General features: G+C 36.6%; 1 protein-coding gene across 1 annotated transcript in view; it reads right to left on the reverse strand.

Moving 5' to 3' along the window:
- SREK1IP1 (SREK1 interacting protein 1) overlaps positions 1-15666 on the reverse strand; it is a 36613-nt gene that overhangs the window by 7032 nt on the left and 13915 nt on the right. Inside the window, exons 2-3 of the mRNA XM_006156831.2 lie at positions 7715-7762; positions 2333-2476 (exon numbers count right to left, since the gene is read on the reverse strand). Of these exons, the coding sequence (XP_006156893.1) occupies positions 2333-2476; positions 7715-7762 (192 nt within the window). The remainder of the gene's footprint in view (positions 1-2332; positions 2477-7714; positions 7763-15666) is intronic.

Here is a 15666-nt window from a genome sequence, read left to right on the forward strand (position 1 = left end):
ACAATCTTCCTGAAATATTTCATTGTTACTGTAGTGTAAGCATGCTCGTGTACATAGACATGGACAAACAAAAACACACACAGTGTGTCAACAAGCACTTAAAATCCTTGCTGTGTACTGTTTGGTTTTTTTTTTTTTTTTCACTATAGGGCGCGTGCGCTCGCCCAACAGACAGAGAGAGACATAGGGACAGAAAGCGAGAAATCACCCCCCAGGGGGGATGGTCACGCCGCAATCCCTTCTCCTCCATTCTCCTCTCGGGATCTTGGGCACGCACGCACACGCGCCCAGCGTGAGTTCTAAGCCACCGGGTCCGGGACGTGAACCGCGGTCGACTACGTGGGAATCCAGCGACATAGCCATTACGCTAACTGCTGGTTCCCTGGTTTTTCCCTATTTATAGCACTGGTGACACAACTTTTTAGGGCTAGCTGTTCAGGCCCCAGTATGATTAGACAGTAATTTGCATCAATAATTGATTCTATTTATCATTTAGACTACTTTTGTCTGTGTGTTTTAAATAAACATTGGAAAATATGCCATGGGTGGGTGACATCAGCAGGATGGTGGAGTTGGCAGGTGGTTCTCTGCAGAAACACCAATATAACAATATTGAGACCTAAAAATCTTTAGAAGCAACTCAAAATCCAGTTAAGAAATTGAAGCACTCTGCACAAGCAAAAAGCTGAGAAAAACTGAACCATACTTTTAACTGAAAGCACAGTCACACCGCCTGTGTCATCTCAGACCCAAGAAGATTGCCTCAGCTGAGACTTCTCCTATGGAGGGTAGAGTGGCTGGAGTAGCAGGTCTTCTGGCTGTTTGGTATGTTTCCTGAGGGGCCAACACATCTTATTTCATACCAAATACTGGAACACTGGAAGTCTAGACATTCAGGACTGATAGGAGGAAAAGAAAAGAGACAGGCATCCTCTTGTAGCTGGCTGCTCTGTGAGCCTGGAAAAGGGCACTTTTTCTTCAAATGTATAGACACAAATGCACAAGGAGCATGAAGAATCAAGAAAAGATGACACAATCAAGAAAAGAAATCTGTAGTAACTGATTTTAAAGAAATAGAGATTCAAGAATTGCCTGACAAAAAAATCAAATTAATTGTCTTGAAGCTCTTTGAGTTAACAAGGCACACTGATAGACAAATGAAATCAGGAAAGTAATACGTGTAAAGAATGAAAATGTTAACAGATTTAAAAATAAAACAAAACAAAAACAATAAACAACCCAACAGAAACTCTGAAACTGAAGGATACAATAAGCTGAAAAGAACTCACAAGAGGGGTTCAACAGCATACTTAATTAAGCAGAAAAAAGAACTCGCAAATTTGACAAGACATTTGAACTTATCCAGTCAGATGAGTGAAAGCAAGAATAATAACAAGGAATAAAGAAAGCTTGAAGGAATTTTGTGACTCCAAGAAGAACATAAATAAAGGAGTAAAGATTATTTAAACAAATAATGGCTGAAAATTTCCCAAATCTGAGGAGGGAATGGACATCTAGATTTAAGAAGCCCAAAGAATAACAGGTAAAATGAACCTAAAGAGGTTTGCACAAAAACACTTTATAATCAAACTGTCAAAAAATCCAAACAGAAAGAAATTTTGAAAGCAGCTAGAGGAAAGTATAAAATTCATTGGTTAAGGTAAATATATGGGCAAATACAGAATAATATTGTAACAGTGGTACATAAATCACTTTCGACTCTAGTAGAAAAGTTAAAAAAAACAAGGCTACTAAAATAATCATAAGGGTCTGGCTCTGTGGTCTAGTAGTTATGGGAGCCAAATCCCAACTGACTGACCAAACAGTTTGATTCTTGGTCTTAGTGGCTTGAAAATCACTAGGGGTGTGTGTGTGTGTGTGTGTGTGTGTGTGTCCAAAATCCCAACAGGATGGAAAAACTGAGGAGAAGGTATTGTGGCACGACCATATCCCCTTGGGGGTGCTTTCTCTCTCTCCCTCTCTGCCTCTGGCAAGTGCATGTGCTCACTGGTAAACTAAAGAAACAAATAAACTCTAAGTACAATAATTAACTAGTTAACAGGTACACAATATAAAGATATAAATTGTGACACGAATAACACAAAATGTATGTGGGAGGAGTAAAAGTGTAATTTTTGTATGTGAGTAAAATTATCAGTTTAAAGTAGACTATTACTTACAACATTAAATCCCAATTCCTTCTCTATGTAGTAGCTCTTACGCAAAACATAAAAAGGATACCTTAAGGATATGTGTAATAGATAAGCATATCAGCACAGCAGAACATTGAGAAACATTTTTAAAGAATGGAGATAAAAGAAGTGTTGCTTACTTTTTTCCTGTAATGCCTGCAATTTATTCAGTTCTTCATTCTCCTCATCACTGTCTTCACTGCTTGTACTACTGACATCCAAAACTATGTCCCTTTTGGGGTCTACACGAAGAAAATTACGGCATTCAAAAGTCAGGTGACCAGCTAAGTAAAAAACAAAAAGGGTGATGATAAAACTATAGATATATGTTATTTTTGTTTTGTTTTGTTGTCTCATGGTAAGCAATAAGTGACAAACATATAAATATAACATCAAAAGCTTTCATTTTTATCCAGCTGGTGGTAGTTTGGTTATTTTCCCTAAATACAATACTCAAAATCTTCTCCTTCCTTTATCAGAACTTCTAATTCAATAAGCATTTTGGGGGCCAATTCCTTATGGATTTCTGAGCATTGAAAAACTGTGTTTTCCCTTTCTAAAAACTCAGTAATATTTTTAACTAACTAAACTAAACAAAATAACTAAAAGATATATTCTCAATCCTTAAGATTTTATATATTATTTCATATCCTTTCCTTCTTAGCCTGACTACTGAACTCATGTAATTACACAAATTTCATCTAATTAAAATTGCCTTAATAATATAATGACATGTGCTTTTTTTAAGGACATATAAAATTTTAATTCTGAAATTATTTGCTTAAAGACTCTCCAGATAAGAAAATGATAAGTTATTTGCTTACTATGTAACAATTTAAAAAAGTCAAATATTACAAATGCCACAATAGTACAGAAAAGAATATAACCAATACCTAAATCCTTATCCACATGTTAATATTTTTCCATATTAACGTTGAAGAAAAATGCTTGTGCATCATGCTTGTGCACACACATATGTGCACACATACACACAAAAGATTGGAAAGCCTGTACAACTTTGGAATCTTGCCAAAATCCAATCCCATTCTTTCTGTCTTTAGAAATAATTACACTGAAGTTGGTGTCCGCGTTTCCCAAACAACATATTGTATTATGTATTTTTAAAAAATAAACTCAGCTAACATTCTGTAATTTGTTTCTGCTACTCAATATGTTTTGTGATTTATCTGTATTAATATAATTTTCTCATTTTATTTAATACTGTTCTACTGTATGACAAGCATCTATTTATCAAACTACTAACAGAAATTTATGTTGCTTTTAGTATTTTGTTATTATAAACATGGTGAAATAAGCAGCTGTTCATGTCTCTTTGTTCATATGCACTGGGTTTTCTCTAAGGTCAGCAGTTTCAAATATTTTTTACCACAACTGTATAATGATAAAAATAACAATATGACCAAGAGTACTCATATAGGGGATGGCAGGTGGCATGATAGTTAAGGATGCTGGAATCCCACATGGCTGACTGTGGTTCGAGTTCTGGACCTGAAGGCTTGCTTTCTTACTTTTCCTCTTGCTTTCTCCCTCTGTTCCTCTCTGGTCAAAATTAAATAAAGAAATAAGTAAATGCAAAATAAACTAATTCTTTAAAAAAAAAGAGTACTCATATATTTACACCTAAAATAGAAAAACTGAAACAAAACTTATGTCACTGCATTTGATATTCCGTAAAATACATTGCAAAGAACATTACCAGGAAAGTGAAAAGATGACTTACAGAATGGGAGACAATATTCACTAATTATTTATTTATCTCATAGGGTTTACTATCCACAACATAGGAAGAACAATTACAAATCAATGACAAAATGATAACCCAGTTAAAAAATGAGCAAACAATTGTAATAGATATTTTTCCAGAGAAGAAATACTAACAGCCAAGAAGCACATGAAATGATGCTTAAGGTCATTAGTCATTAGGAAAATGCGAAGCAAATCCATGATGAGATACCACTTCTTACCTACTAGGATGGTCTGAAGTGTTTCTATTAACAACACTCTGACACCAAACGTATGGGCTTTTCCTATGCCCACTGTCAGTTCTCCAACTTTCTGGACACTAATTTGGTGTCCTGCAATTCAATTAAATTCTGACAGTACCTGAAGTTAGTGCATTAAGTGCTTACAAAACTCTCCCCACTTCAGACCCCAATCACAAAATTGGACTACTCATACTTCTGACTGAACAGCTATAAATCCCTATAAAGTCAAGAGTTTCCCACAACTCAGAAAACTTAGGAGAATAGTTTACTACTATTAGTTTATTATAAAACATAAAACTCAGGTACAGTGAAATGGAAGACATACACAGGGCATAGTGTGGAGGAAAGGACCCAGAGCTTCCATGTCCTCTCTGGGTGCACAACACTCCGACTGCCTCAATATGTTCACTAACCCAGAAACTCTCTGAATTGTGTGTGTGTGTGTGTGTGTGTGTGTGTGTTTATTATTATGACTTCACTTGTTGTAAGGCACGTAAGATCACTGGAGAAAGACTAAGAGCGAGAAAGAGAAGAGGAGGGAAAATGATAAATCACCGCCCACCCCCGGGGATGGCCGTGCCACAATCCCTTCTCCTTCGGTCACCTCTTGAGATTTTGGGCATACATGCATACATGGTCAGCACGAACTGTGATGCTTTGGAATTTTTATGGAAGTTGCACAAAGATGACTTATTAAATCATTGACCACTGGTGATTGAAGTCAATCTTCAGCACCTTATCTGCAAGTTTCATTTACATGGTTGGTTCCTCTGGCAACTAGTACTCGTCCTGAAGCTACATAGGGGCCTACTAAGATAGCAAAACCCAACCTTTTTGGCACCAGGGATTGGTTTTGTGGAAGACATTTTTTCCATGGACTTGGGTGGGGGGTAACAGGGATGGCTGCAGAATGATCCTAGCACATTAACCTTGATGGCCTAGGAATTTTATAAAAAGGGAGATATCTTTAAAAAGAAGCAAAGAGAGCCAGCAGGTGGTATGATGGTTTAGGAGGTTCGATCCACATGGCCAACTGTGTGGCTCAAGGCCCGGACTCAGTGTCTTAAAAAGGATGCTGGCACATGAGAGGGAATGCTCAAAATTCTGAGAGAATGGTGCATTTTGGTGCGGTCATTCCCCCGGGAAATGATTCCTCATCTCCCTCATTTCAACCTGTTGCTCTCTGTTTTTCTCTGATGAAGACATGTCATATAGCAAAACAAAAAACAAAACAAAACAAACAAACAAAAAAGACTCAAATAACTTCTGGAGGAAGAATATTATATAAGAAATAAATTCTGTAGAGGAACCAGCAGATGGTGTAGCAATTATGTCACTGGACTCTCACGTGGTCAGCCACAGTTTGATTCCTAGACCAAATGTCTTAAAACTCATGCTGGGAACATGTGGACGTATGCCCAAAATCCCAGGAGGAGAACGGAAAAGAAGGGATTGCATTGTGGCCATTCCCTTTGGGGATTGATTTCTCACTTTCTGTCTCTCTGTGTCTCTCCAACAAGTCCACATGCCCTATAACAAAAATCTTTCCAAACCAAAACAAAATTCTATAGAAAGTATCATCAACAGATTAGACAATGGAGGAAAAAAAAAATCTTTGAGGTTGAAAACACAACTTACAATTTGGTCCCAGCTACAAAAAGAAAGAAAAAAACAATAATTATAAATGAAGAAAAACAGAGCTGGCTACATGGCCCAGTGGTTAAGGGAGTCAAATCTCACATGGCTGACTGAATGGTTTGAATCTTGGTCCTGGTGGTTTTAACACCACACTGGATGAGTGTGTACACATGCCCCAAATCCCAAGAGGAAGAGCAAATAGAGAAGGGACTGTGGTGTGACCACATCCAATTGGGTTTTACTTTCTCCCTTTCTCTCTGTCTCTCTGTTTCTGTCTGACGAAAGAACATGACCTCTGACAGAAGAAAAAAAAAAGGCAACATACATGAAACCTGAGACATCAAAAGGCATAGAAAATCTATTTCATAAAATACTATCCATAAACTTTCCAAGCCTTGAGCGAGATCCAGCTCTAGGAAATACAAAGAACGCCAGAGTCAACATAAGATTTTCTCCAAGGCACATCACAGTCAAATACAAGCCTGATATTCTAAAAATGACAAGACAGAAGTATCAAATTACATACAAAGGATATCCTGTCAGATTAACTTGGGACCTTTCAGCAAAAAGCAGGTAATGAAAGAATGATAAGACATATTTGAAATCCTGAAAGAAAAAAAACTTCAGCCCAGTACCCCACTCTTGAGATTTAATGAAAGGACAGGAAATCATTCTGTCAGAGAGACATTTGTATCTCCATGTTTATCATAGCCATTATTCATAATTGCAAAGACATGGAATAAACCTAAGCGCTCAAGATCTGAAGACCAGGTTGAAAAATTGTGGCACATATGAAGTATAAAGTATTATTTGTCCATAAGGAATAATGAGACATGGTGATTTGTCTTAAAGTGGTTAATTATGAAGACCAACTGCTAAGTGAAGTAAGCCAGACTTTGAAAGAAAAATACTATGCATCTCTACTCAATATATATTGAATGTCTGAGCTCTATGACAGAAATTGGAAGATCTGAAAACATGATTGTAGGAAGTGTGATGTGTACATACCAGAGTCTGTAAGGGAGAGGATGGACGGTAGATGGTGGGTTAAGAGGGGCAAAGGAAAGAAGCACTTAACAGACCCAAGAATGTAATATTCTTGATTGGAAATCATGTACATAGTAATAGTCTTAATTGCATGATCAAAAATAAAATACATAAACAAAAAGATTTCAATCAGCAAAAGATACGAAGGTTAATCCAAAACTTGACTGAACCTGCTTAGGAATAAATTAATCCTCTTGGAAAAAAAAGTTAAAATAACCTGAAAAAAAAAAACAAAAAAAAAACAGGGGAAAAAAAAAAAAAACGCAGTAAGTAGGGTCCAGGTGGTGGTGCAGTGATAATGAAGCTAGATCCACATGGTGAAAGTCCTGGGTTCACATCTTATCAGAACCCTGAGCATGCCATGTGTGTGTGCCCATAAAATGAGCCAACTAAGACTAGGGTGGATTATGGTATGAAGACCCTATTGGAGGTGCTGTCTCTGTGTCTCTCTCTCTCATGGAAAACACAAATACATTAAAAAGATAATAAATAAATTCAATAAACACAAAATATTCAAAAATAGTTTATACTGCCTTCCCCTCTTCACCTAGTATCTAGAAGGAAAAGGAGTACAGATATATCTTTTAAAATTATATGCTTTGTCCATCATAGTCAAAGTCAAAGTCTGCTAGACACCAGATACATAACTACTTGTCACTTGATCTATAGAAGTGAAAAAAAATATATAGGGCTAAGAGAAGATTTTCCAAATCAACTGTTAACCTTAGCTTAGTGTTAAATGAGTATCAAATCAGGATGCTAAATCATATTGTCCAAAAAGGAAATGACTCCAGTAAGAGCAATGCTCAAAATATGTTTTAGTGTACTTACGGTAGCCACATTTTTTACAGCCTGCTCTGACACTGTCCTTGTTGCAACCTGAAAAACAATTGAATATACATTTTAGAAGACAGATGGGTAAAAGCATAAAAACTTTTCTTTCTTTCTCTTTTTTTTTTAAACTTCACTATATGGTATTTGCGCTTGCAGGAGAAAGAGGGACATTGAGAAAGCTCCCCTATAGGGGATGACCACACCACAATCCCCTCTCCTTCATTTTCTCCTCATGATTTTGGGCACATGTGTACACACGCCCAGCAAGTTTTTCAAGCCCTTGGGTTTGGGACTCAAACTGTGCAGCTGGCCATGTGGAATCTAGGCACCTTAATTACCATGTCCACAATGAAAACTTTATCATACAAAAAAAAAAAAAACTAAGAAAATAATTTGTTGTAAACTTTTCTTTCTTTCTTTTTCTTTTTAAGTTTCTTTCTTTCATAAAGAGAAAGATGAGGATGTGGGATTAGAAAAGTACCCTCAATGGGATCTCATGTCATGAGACAGAATGATCGGGTCACCCACATACATCCAGTGTGCAGAGGTCAATCCAAGAACTAAAAACCTCATTTTCTATATGCCTTCCAGAATTGGAAGCATTACACTATTGCAGCTGGGTCTAGAACTTATTTCTTTAAACAATTTTTTTTTTAAAAAAATGCCAGGGGCTAAAACACAACATTCTGAGAGGCAATCCCACATGGCAAGGTTTCTGGTTCAAGTAAGGATACTTCCCCAAGTATGTTGAGCACACATGTGCCCATGACCTAGGGCTGTCCAAGGGTTGGGGTGTAGAGTGTGGTGTCAGAACCCTGTTAGCGGATGCTGTGTTTATCTCTTTCACAGAAGAAATAAATAAATGTAAAAACAAATAGAAAAACAAAACAAGAAATCACCCTAAGTCAATTTACTAACACTACTCAATTATTAGAAATCAATGGAAAAGCCAATTTACTAAAATTATTTGACAAGTAACTCAAGAACATATCTTTCCAATTCAATAGAAATGCAGTATTTTAGGCAAGAGCTTAAGCATTCCAAGAATTCTATTACACTGAGGAAAAAGTTCCAAAGTACTTTGTTCTGTCTTTCAAATGTAAAATAATTAGTTTACTAAATATATATACAGAGAAACTTTGTGGAAAAATAAAATTAAAGTACTAATTTATTTTCATAATATGCCTTTCTATGAACATTTTGAAGATCCTTCTATGTGGATATTAAAGTTAAAAATTATTTTTGTCTGTTCTACTAAAAAAATAATTCTAACTTTCCTAAAACAAATGGTGAAATTCTAAAAACTTCACTTTAATTGCTAGCATTATCTTAAATTCAACACTCAAATGTTGACAAGAGAAAACAAAGTCGTATATCTAACAATGTTGACAAGAGAAAACAAAGTAGTATATCTAGCACTAATAAATATTTACAAATAAATATTAGTAGCATATGCAGACAACAGTGAGTAAATATGAGAGATGAAATAGATATAACTGATATTTCTTATTACAGTAAAATATACGTATCATAAAACTTACCTTAACCATTTCTAAGTGTACAATTCAGTGGCATTAAGCACATTCACAATGTTGTATAATCATTACCACTATCCATTCCCAAAACTTTTTCATCATCTCAAACAGTAACTGTACTCATTAATGAACTATAGGTAAAATTCCTGAAATACAGTCTTAGTGACTTTAGCAACAGTTGTCCTGTCGCTCTTCCCTCCAGTTGCTAGTAATCTCCATTCTATTTCAATACCTATGAATGTCTTTTCTAGGTACCTCATATGTGGGGAAGTGACACAATATTTTCCCCTTGTATCTACTTTATTTTACTTAGAATGTTTTCAAGGTTCATCAACAGTATAGCATAGATCAAAATTTTATTCATTTTTATGGATGAATAATATTCTGTTGTATGCATACACAGTTAAAATTAAAATTAATTTGAACCTCTAATAGTAGCTTTAATCAACCAATGAGAGGCTTAGCACAGTATTATTCCACATCCTTGATGAAGAGCATTTAATTCCTAAATGATTAAAATGGAGATACCCTAACTTAATAATATGCTAAAATATGTATAGTATAAATTTAGTTCAAAAGGTGCTAATTTTAAAAGAGAAATAATTTTAAAACCATTGCTTTAATGTTTTGAAATGAAAAACATTTATTCCCTAATAGTAATTTTGCTATAAAATATACATTGAGTTGTTGTGGTAAAAAAAGTCTGTTTTGCTATGTTTGTTTTAAAAATACAAATATTACTGTAATGCAACTGATACAGTAGGAAACAATTTGAGCATAATGTCCCTTTCATCTAGAGAAAACACTAGGTGAATGTAGAAAATTGCACCCAGCTAATCTGAGCCTATAGTGATAATACAAAACAGCCACACATCTCAAAACATTCCCAATGGCCTTAGTTTACTGCATGTGCTATGAGCAGGACCCATCCACATGCAGTAACTTTGTAACTTTCCATCATTTCATGTCATCACCTCCTACAGCCACTTTATAACAATCTACAAACTGCAACTTTTCAAAAGCCCACTTCCACAGAAATGTCCCGGTCTTTTGAAAGGTACAGTGCCATATTTAGTATAGTGGCTTAAGAGGGATGTGAGGCAGTTTTATCACTGTGGGAATACACAAACTGAGAGGCTACATAGCCCACTACATACCCAGGCCATGTGGAATAGCCGATTGCTCCACTGCTGTATATGGCCTGGGTATGTAATACAATAGCATTACTCCACTATGTGGTCTGTCATTGACTGCAATGTCAATATGTGGCACATGACTGCATTTAGGTATTTTTTAACCAATTAACATGTAGAGAATTGTTTTTATTGGGTTTCTATCAAAGAGAGATGAAGAACTTCACCAGTGAAGTGTTCCAATATTTTGCTTCAATCCCATTTGTCCCTGTAAACCCTATGGTGTATAACTGCATAGTACAGGAATACAAATGACAAACTGTAGCAGAACTGACCATTGAATAAAACTGGATTAATAACATAACCTCGGACTCTCTTTTGTTATGAAAATAACTGTATGTTGGACAAAAAAAAAAAAGGCAGAGAATCAGGGTCAATGTTAAATCTGTTTCCATAGAAACTGTAGATGCTGAATAGTTCTGAACAAAACTGTGCTAAATGCACCATTACTGTCCCTACAACAGACGAAAAGTATTTTAATGGACAGATATGAAAAATTCTCATCTCAGCATGCATTAGAACTGAACTCATTTATGACAAAAGACACTGATAAAACTCATCACTCAAATATATCACATCTCTACAATAGAATGAACAAACTCTGAAACTTTTTCTGGGCAAATCATCATCTTTTTTTTTTTTTTAAAGGATTTATTTATTTAATTTTACTTATTATAATTATTTTTAAATTTTGACCAGGAAGAGAGGCAGAGGGACCAGCAGTTAGCATAATGGCTATGTCACTGGACTCCCATGTAGTTGACTGCAGTTCAAATCCCAGACCTGGTGGCTTAAACTCATGCTGGGCTCATGCTGGGCGCGTGTACATGCATGCCAAGATCCCAAGAGGAGAATGGAGGAGAAGGGATTGTGGCGTGGCCATCCCCCATGGGGTGTGATTTCTTGCTTACTGTCAAGGTTGGTTTTTTTAAAGGTGAAAAGCTTAAAAAAAAAAAAAAAAAAAAAAAAAAAAGAAAAAAAAGAAAAAGAGAGGCAGAGAGAGAGAGAAAAAGGTCAAGTGAGGAAACAAACAACAGTTCCAGGACTTGAACTATAGTCAGCCATATGGGAATCCAGTGCCTAAACCACCACACCACCTGCCAGTCCTATCAGTTTTTTTTTTTTTAACAAAGTTGCAACTTTTACATTAGAGAGAAATAGAACAAGAACTCTAAATAATGCATCTCTGTATCATTTATTTCCTCACTAGTCTTCGGTTAAGTTTAGATTTGAGCTTAATTTTTCTATAATTTTCATAATCATCTGGGCAACTGAATGCTTCTACTTGGGACTTTGAATCTGAGGTAACTGACAACAATAATTCTGAGACATGTGACAATGAAATGGTGAAAAATTAATTCATTCTGCTGTCACAACCTGTTTCCACAGGTACTGTTACTACTAGCAGCAGCATCCAAACCAGATCTGGGCATGTGTAGCATCTTGGATATATGTTTTCTTGGTCTTTTCTAAGTTTTCTTAAAGTTTATCTATTCTACGAGCAAGAGAGACAGACAGAGAGATAGTAAAAGTAAGAAACAGTAATCTGGGTCTTAATGCCATGATCTACCCCCAGCCTCCATCCAGTCACAGATCATGTGCTTATGTAGGCCCAGGGTCTCAGGGAGGTCTCCAGACTTGAGCTGGGAAATATGGGGTTGCCTCTCACAGCATCTTGTTTTACTACTGTGTTGTAGTCTGGTCCCAGGTCTTTTCTACACTATTTTGTGAGCTTTATTGTCTAAACTTTGCTTAGATTGTGAGCTCCCCCACTATGCTTCCCGTCTGGCTTAACCTGTCAGTTCCTGTCATTTGTAATAAGAACCCTGTCCATACAATGGCACTCAGAATCCAAGTCAAACTGAATAGCAAGGCTAAAGTGTGAGGCCCATACTAAGCTAAGCTACCCATGCCGCCAGTTCTATGCAGTTCTTTGTTCCACTCCTTTTTGAAGTTTGCTAAGACTATTCAGAGCAATATAGCTTAAACCCCTCAGAAGTTCTGCTTTCTAATCATGGCCTGCAATTCAAAATCGACAAAATAAGAACTTATAAATTTGACAACAATATAAAACAACAACAAAAACTATGAAAAGAAAATTTAGAAGGCACAGGAAAATTTGGGAAAATGTATTTACAACTCAGAAGACCAAAAGGGGCAATTAACCCTACTGTATAAAACCCAGCAAATTAGATAGAAAAAGAAGTCAATAACCAGTAGGGGATAAGATTGGGCAAAGAATTTGAACAAAAATTTCACCGAAAAGGAAACAAAAATTACTGAAATAAATGGAGATGCTCAGTATTGTAAGTGAAATGTATTATTAAAAACTATACCAGGATTCCATTTTCACTTATCAAAGTAGCAAAGACCAAAAAGGCTGAAGAGGCTGAAGCAGATGAAGGGGGTGGGGGGAGCGGGGCACACTCCCACACATTGCTGGTAAAAGTGTAAATTACCATCACTATGGAGAGTAAGCTGACAAAATCTATCAGAACTGTAAATATATGTACTCTTCTGATCCAGCAATTCCACATCTAGGAATTAATTGCTCCAATTTATTTGCATAAATGCATTACTGACACAGGTACAAAGTTATACACTGTACTACTGTTTGTAATAAGAGTGGAAATAATTTAAAAATCTACCAATAGGGGACTGGCTAAATAAATTATGAAATAAAAAAGAGGGTGGTCTTTATTTAATGATATTTGACCATTCCTAAGACATATTGTAAAGAAAAAAAAAGCAATATGCAGAATACTATAGTATGTTGTTATTTGTATAAAAGAAGAGATCTCTATATCTGTAAGGCTATTTATTAGTTACTTGAGGAAAGGAAACTAAGTCCAAGGGAAGAAAGAAGTAAGTGAAACATTTCACTATACACTTTCTGGTCCCATTAAAATGTGAAATGTGTAGCCAGCACGTGGCATCCTGGTTAAGGCGCTAGAGCTCACATGGCTGACCGTGGTTTGAGTCCAGGACCCGGCGGTTAGCTTCCTGACTCTCTCTCTCTCTCTCTCTCTCTCTCTCTCTCTCTCGTGAGTGTGCATGTGCGCGCTCTTTCTGGTGAGCACATATGCCCTATAAATTTTAAAAAGTTAATGATCATAATAAATAAAATTAAATAAACAATTCTTTTTTAAAAATGAGAAATGTGACTGGATTACCTTTTCAAAAACCCAATCAGGAAACCTCCCTCAAATAAATAAACTCCCCACACTAAGAATTATCAACAAAGCATTCTCTGACAAAAAGCAAGGAGTGCATAAGTAAATTCTTCAGAGAAGCTACATTGTAGGTTTTCAATAAAATAGTATTAACTGAGGATTTAGGAACAAATTTTTGAGGTCTTGGTTTCTTATATTTTTTAAATATTAAAGGATTACTCTGAATCTAGTATTCTGTCAAATAACTTAGGCGGTAGGTGAGAGCAGATAACTGGGCTGGTGTGCATGTGTGTGTGTGTGTGTGTGTGTGAAGGCATGTGAACTTGACAGAGAGAGAAAGAGGGAAAGTATCCCCCCTCCCCCATGGAGAATGGTCACACCACAATCCCTTCTCCATTTCTCCCTCCCTTCAGGTTTTGAGCATGGGTGCACACGTGCCCAGCAAGTTTTTCATGCCACCAGGTCCAGGACTCAAACCATGAGGTCATGTGGAATCCAGCTCTCTTAACTAACCAGGTTATGAACTAGCCCAGTTGAGTTGCTCCTTTACCTTCCAGCAACTAAAGGCAGTCACAAAATTTTGTAGCCACACTAATGCTCAGCATGATGTAGAGTTGCTAGGAGTGCTCAATAGGCACCTGGTCCATTGAGGTTTTAAGCTTAAGAACATGTTTTCAGAGGTTGACAATCAGCAACTTCAGCTCGCAGTTGCCAGCTATTAAACAGTGCCTACTCTATCACTGGCCCTGTCATGTATGACAGGTGCTAGAAGAAAAGGAATAAAAGACAGGGCTATTAGGAATCGAAATGATACTGCTGGGTATGGGAGGGGGAAAATGACAAATAGCACAAGGGAACTATCTGGAATAATAAAAATATTCGAAATCTTGATCTGGATGTAATGTAATCACTGCGAACTTTAACAGTGATGCCTGGACTTCTTTGACTTTGTTCCCAAGCATCACTGGCACATGCGTTCACCAGAGACAGAAAGAAAGCACCCGCCCACTCTCATGTGTGTGATCATGCCACAATCCCTTCTCCTCTAGTTCTCCATCCTGTTGGGATTTGGGGCAGGCACACACATTCGCCTGGCATGTTTTTCAAGTCAATGGGGTCAGGGTCTGAACTGGGGGTGGGCCATGTGGAGGCAGTGCAATGCTTGGAATTCAGTATTAAAACACACAATGTTATATTGTGTATTTTTTGATTTGGGGCCTGTCAAAATTTTCTTTTAAATTGAAATGTTTTCTCTAATCATTTAAATTTAAATAGCTTGGGACCAGCAGTTGGCGTAATGGCTATGCTGCTGTACTCCCATGTAGTCGACTGTGGTTTGAGTCCCAGACCTGGTGGCTTGAACTCACACTGAGTGCATGTGCGTGCGTGCCCAAGATCCTGAGAGGAGAATGGAGAAGGAATTGCAGCGTGGCCATCTCCTTTGAGGGGTGATTTCTCACTTTCTGTCTCTCTGTCTCTCTCTATCTTTCTGGTGAGTGCACACGCTCTACAGTAAAAATCTCTCAATCAATCAATAGCTTAAGTAATTAAGTTTGCCTTGTATTAATTAGCAATTTCAATCACCTGTATCACAGGATCCATTCTTTTCATTTTAATTTGATTAGATGCATTTATATTAGATTCTCTGTTTTGTAATAACTTTTTTGATATTCCATTATGATTTTACTTATAAATAATTTTGGAATCTATTAAAACACCTTCAATTTCTTCTGCTTTTAAAATTAAAACTGCAGCCAAATTTTATATCGGATAGGTGCTTAAATATCTATATAATATGTATATGTTCTGCTGACAGTGAATGAAAAGTAAAACTCCAAGTATTTAAACTTTTATAGAACTTTATATTAAGAATTTATCGATACTGCCCTTCTTAGGATCCCAAATATTGTACTGAAGGCTAGGTAGACAAAAACAGAAATCAGGAATTTTGGAGACCAACAGATGACATAATGGTTACATTGTTGGATTCCCATGTAGACAACTGTGGTTTGAGTCCTAGATCCAGTGATTTAAAACTCATGCCGGGC

The sequence above is a fragment of the Tupaia chinensis genome, unplaced genomic scaffold, assembly GCF_000334495.1.
Source record: "Tupaia chinensis unplaced genomic scaffold, TupChi_1.0 Scaffold000516_1, whole genome shotgun sequence".
NCBI classification, from domain to species: Eukaryota; Metazoa; Chordata; class Mammalia; order Scandentia; family Tupaiidae; genus Tupaia; species Tupaia belangeri.